Source organism: Pholcus phalangioides, unplaced genomic scaffold, assembly GCF_987345545.1.
Source record: "Pholcus phalangioides strain wild (caught in Gottingen) unplaced genomic scaffold, Ppha-v1.0 ptg000017l_1, whole genome shotgun sequence".
NCBI lineage: Eukaryota > Metazoa > Arthropoda > Arachnida > Araneae > Pholcidae > Pholcus > Pholcus phalangioides.
The window spans coordinates 43,657,379-43,663,135 of NW_028301610.1; the positions used below are offsets into that span (position 1 = coordinate 43,657,379).

The 5,757-nt window shown below is 41.3% G+C and overlaps 1 protein-coding gene across 1 annotated transcript; it reads left to right on the forward strand.

Annotated features, from left to right (window-relative positions):
- Positions 1-4,821: 4,821 nt before the first annotated feature.
- On the forward strand, positions 4,822-5,424 carry LOC149073493 (uncharacterized). The gene has a single exon (XM_089247271.1). The coding sequence runs from the start codon at positions 4,822-4,824 to the stop codon at positions 5,422-5,424; it is 603 nt and encodes a 200-aa protein (XP_089103397.1).
- The last annotated feature ends 333 nt before the right edge of the window (positions 5,425-5,757 follow it).

Sequence of the window (5,757 nt, forward strand, 5' to 3'; positions counted from 1 at the left end):
AACAGATGAGTACGATGACCGTCAAAACTCTAATAAAACGCTACCAAAATTCCAAGTTACGAGCGTATTTTTTTTAAATAGCATAGCTGTCCTTATAGCTGTTCAACATGTCTACATATTTGGACATCCAGATTCACTTAAATTCAAAGTTATGTTATTCATGAAAATTTTGTGGAAGTAAAATTTGTAAAATCCCAAACTTTTTATAATCTTCTTTGTTATTCTACAAGCTTTTAACAACTCAAGTTTTAATCACTTAAAATAAAATAAAAATATGTGTATCTTAATCTTTCTTTCTCCATTTCTGAGCACGAGTCTAGGAATTATATATATAGGTATGTAATGTTAAAAAAATAATAATACAACTATTTCTATTTCTTTCATTCATCAATCACTTACTCCATCCTCAACATTTCGATTAAGCTGAAGATAAACACAACTCAATTAATTTCTTCTATCCAGTGATGTCATTGACAAATAAGTGTTTTTCACGAAATTTGATGAGGTCATTTCTGGACAACAATATGATGGTAGTGGGCATGGTTTATTGAAAATTTTTTAGCTATATAAAAAAAATCGCCTAATGTTTCTCATAGAACCAAACTGCATCCAGAAACTATTTCGAAACTATTTCGGATATATATTTTTTTTTATTATCTTTTCTTTGCCTAGTTTTCTTAGAAGAAGCATACCGTCTTATTCGTCAGCAAATAAGCAAAAACCTGAAGAAAAAAAATAAATAAATAAAAGAGGGCAGTCATCTTGGGACCAAATGTTGCTGTTACGTTGCCTACTCCTACGGGGTTTTTTTTTCTTATCCTTTTTCTCCTTATTTTTTTTTTTTGGTTCCTTTCTTTCTGTTTTTCCTCTGGTCATTCCGTATGGCATGCCTTTCCTCCATCTGCTCAAGAAAGCGGAGTTTCTCAGGAACTATTAATCAAATGCCAAGACAATACAGGAATCCACGTCCTCCTGTATCTGATAGCCAAGAGAAAGAAAAAGAAAATAAAGGAGGATAAAAGAATACGGCAAAAAAGTAGAAGAATAAGAAAGAAACGAGGAAATGGAGACGAAATTGCCTCGATTGGAAATCTGTTGACTGAAGACAATCAAGAAACAACCAAAGAATGTGTACAGATTCCGGGCAAAAATAAAAACAAAAATTATCTACGAGTTATTCTTTTTTGTGATTTGAATGCATTTGTCATTTTTGATTCCAAGATGTATTATTGTTACATTTCTATAAGATATTGGATGATCCTTATTAAATATTTCTGTCGCAACAATGTATATTCAGTGTATTGGAATACCATTTCTCGATTAAGAATATTTTCAGTTGGAAATTCTGATGATATGGAAGGGGTTTTTTTTAGTTTAGTCATTCAAAATTGATTAGAAAAAATTTCGAAACAGTATGCTGCATTTAGAGAAAAAATATTTTTGTTCTGTTCCGTGTATATACAGTCAAACATAGTAAACTTTTACCAAAATACTCAACTTCCATTTAAACAGTTTATCTATTTATACTGTGATGCAAAATGCTGTGGAAAGGATTCATTATATCTGTTTGCTGTATAATCTTTATTATGTTGTATATTTATAGCGAAATTAGTCGTACTGATTTTTATGGTTAAGCTTGTGGCGGTAGAAAGAAGGGGGGTCGATGAAGTCAAGTTGCTGGTACAACTAATGACCAAACTAAATTCCACAACGTTGTCGCCGTGTTCGATAATGATGTACTGCTTTCTGTTAGCGATATAGTACGCAGCCCCCCCAGCGAAGGTGCCTACGACGCAATTAAAAACCGTATAATCGCCCAGTACGCAGAATCTGAAAATGCGCGATTTCGTTCGCTTCTCCAAGACTTACAATTAGGTGATAAGAAACCCTCTCAGCTCTTGCGACAAATGAAAGATTTAGCACAAGATCATGTCTCTGACGATGTGTTGAGATCGTTGTTTTTACAACGACTCCCAGTAAACATGCAACAAATATTATCAGTCAGCAAAGATCAACTGACAGAGTTGACCTTGGTCGCAGACAAAATCACCGAAGTTACCAACATTTCGCCGGTTATCACGGCTACCTCTACTGACACGATCATTCAAACTTTTGAAAAAAAATTAGAAGGTCTCAGCGAGCAAATTGAACTTTTGTCACGGGGGCGTTCCACGACAAGACATTTTCAGAGCCGAAATCGTTCGAATTCGAGAACTAGAAATCGTTCTAAAAATCGTGTTTCCTCCGAAAATCGTTGTTGGTATCACAGGCGTTTCGCCGAGAAAGCTCGCAAATGCATCAGCCCCTGTGATTTTTCGGGAAACTTGCGAGCTCATCAGAACTAGCGGCATCTGATGTTAGCCGACTCAACTGCCGCTTATTCATTCCAGATCGCAACACTGGGTTGCGTTTTCTGATCGATTCAGGCGCGGCATGTTCCGTCTTTCCCGTGAGTCACATACGTGATCGCAAACCAGTTGTGAACGAAAACTTCATTTTATACGCTGTCAATGGAACCGCTATTAAAACATATGGCAATAAACATTTAGTGCTCGACTTGGGTTTACGCAGAGACTTTCCTTGGTCATTTGTCATCGCCAATGTCTCCGGCCCTATCTTGGGAGCTGATTTTATGCAGCGATTTGAGTTATTGGTTGATATCAAGAACCGTCGACTCATTGATCAATTGACATCTCTTAACGCACGAGGTAATGTTTTGCCCGGTCAGCCTCCTGGTTTGAAGACCATTTTTGGTACTTCCCGGTACCATCAGCTACTGTCCGAATTCCCAAACATTACGCAGACTGCTCTCAATCAAGTTCCTATTGATCATTCAACAACACCAACACACTGTATTCTCACTGATGGTCCACCTGTAGCTTCAAAAGCCAGACGTCTTATCCCAGAGAAGTTAGACGTGGTACGACAAGAATTTCAGATGCTCTTGGCTCAGGGTATAGTTCGCCCGTCCTCAAGTCCTTGGGCAAGTACCATTCATCTCGTTCCGAAGAAAGATGGATCCTGGCGTGTCTGTGGAGACTTTCATAGGCTCAACGCCGTTACAATCCCGGACCGATACCCACTGCCACACATCCAAGATTTTGGCATGGACTTGAATGGTAAAATTTTTTTCTCCAAATTGGATCTCGTGAGAGCTTACAACCAAATTCCAGTTAACGAGAAAGATATACAAAAAACAGCTGTCATAACTCCGATAGGACTTTTTGAATACACTCGCATGACTTTCGGTTTGAGAAATGCAGGTCAGACGTTCCAGCGATTCATTGACGAAGTTGTTCGTGGTCTCAATTGCTATGTATACCTCGACGACATTTTAGTGGCTAGTGAAGACAAAACCACGCATCTGCAGGACTTGCGCAAAATTTTTGAACGTCTCAATAAATATCGCGTTGTCTTCAATGTCAAGAAATGTGTATTTGGCCAAACCGAATTGCCCTTCCTTGGGTACCTCATATCTTCGAGGGGTATATCGCCATTACCCGAAAAGGTCAGTGCTATCGCCGAGTACCCGAAGCCTACCACTGTGTATGATTTGAGACGCTTCTTAGCTCTCATAAATTTTTACCATAGGTTCCTGGACAAAGCAGCCGAAAAACAAGCTGCACACCATGACCTGGTGAAAAGTAAAAAGAAGAAAGACAAAACCCTTATTGCTTGGACCCCTGCAACTGAGAAAGCTTTCCAGACTTGCAAGGACATGATCGCTAATGCTGCCATGTTGGCTTATCCTAAACAAGACGCTGAATTGGTTCTCATGACCGACGCCTCAGACACAAGTCTCGGAGCCGTTCTGAATCAAAAACATTTAACTACAGTTGAGCCCATTGCTTTCTTTTCCCGCAAGCTCACTGCAACGGAAAAGAACTACAGTGTCTACGACCGCGAGTTACTGGGAATTTATTCTGCTATTCGGCACTTCCGTCATTTCTTGGAGGGTAGGCAGTTCACCATTCTTTGTGACCATAAGCCTCTCACCTATGCCTTCTGCCAGAAGACAGACAAGTGTTCGAGTTACGACAACTCGAATTCATATCGCAGTTTTCTATCAACATACGGCATGTTCCTGGCGGGCAAAATCCTATCGCCGATGCTTTTTCACGTATGGCAGGCATAGAACTGCCAGTGAATATTGACTATCAACTCATGGCACAGGAACAGCAACGCGATGAAAGTTTGCATTCCTGTAAGCTTGACAATTCCGGATTGGACTTGAAACCATTTTCTGTTTCTTCCGATGGTCCCGATCTGCAATATGACGTCTCAACAGGCGCTATTCGACCTCTTGTACCTGAAAGCTTACGAAAAGCAGTTTTTGACTCTATGCACTCGCTTTCACATCCATGTGGACGTGCTACAGCAAAGCTGGTAAAAAGCAGATTCATATGGCCATCTCTAGAAAAAGACTGCACGCATTTTGCTAAATGTTGCATTACCTGCCAAAAGAGCAAGGTCAGCAGACATGTCAAGTCACCACTTGGACAGTTCGCATTACCCAAATCTCGGTTTAGGAACGTCCATATTGACATCGTTGGCCCTCTACCACATTCGCAAGGCTACACCTACTGTCTCACATGCGTTGACAGGTTTACTCGGTGGCCCGAAGTGTTTCCTACGGTTAATAAAACTGCTGAATCTGTTTCTGAAGTTTCCTTTGCAGGATGAATTTCAAGGTTTGGTGTCCCAGAGGTTGTTACTACTGACCGTGGTGCACAATTCGAATCTGCGCTGTTCCATTCTTTCACTAGTCTACTGGGTACAGAGAGAACAAGAACCACGGCATACCATCCAGCTGCTAACGGGATGGTCGAGAGATTCCATAGACAGCTAAAAGCTTCCATCATGTGTCTCCAGTCCAACAGCTGGACGAAAGCATTGCCATCCGTCTTGTTAGGAATCCGTTGCAGCCTCAAGGAAGATGTTGGTGCTAGTCCCGCAGAACTTGTCTATGGTGAGACACTGCTTTTGCCAGGTGAGTATTTTCACTCTTGCAGGATCTTCCCACGAGCTGACCAATTTTTGGTTCATCTTCGAGAGCGCATGCAGAACCTGAAACCTGTTCCGGCGAGTCATCATGGTCAGCACGACATCTTCGTCCATAAGACTTTGCCGACAGCTACCCACGTCTTCGTCCGAGTGGATGGAGTTCGACGACCGCTTCAGGCACCATACAACGGACCCTTCAAGATTCTCACACGAACTGACAAGTTCTACCCCTTGGACGTCAATGGCAAATCTCAAACCGTGTCAATCGACCGTCTCAAGCCGGCATTCGTCCTCGCTACTCCAGAAGAATTTACAAGAGAGACAGACTGTTCCACATCGGACACAACAAAAACAGATCCTCCACGAACTGTGACAACTCGTTCTGGTCGAACTGTAAGATTTCGTTTTCCTCCAGCCTGACCGGCTTACGGTCTCAGAGGGGAGTACTGTGGGGATCCAGTGTATTATTAACTAAAGAGCATGTTTCGGCCCAGAGAGCCGAATGTCCTGTATAATTGAGCCAGACAGTGTTATACATGAAACGGTGTGGCTGACACGGCCAGAAGAGCTCGCTCGTATGTTCTCGATTACCATTACCCTTTTTTTGTCTTCGTCGTATTAATTTTGCAAATAAATATTTTATTATGTTCGCGGAGAGATTTCAATATATTTGTCAACATCATCGACCCCCCTTCTTTCTACCGCCACAAGCTTCTAGTGGGCACGAGCTTGCTACGCCTAATTCGAAACTGA

What these genes read in the sequence shown, in the direction of transcription:
- LOC149073493 (XM_089247271.1), top strand. Translation starts at nt 4,822, where the DNA reads ATGGTCGAGAGATTCCATAGACAGCTAAAAGCTTCCATCATGTGTCTC.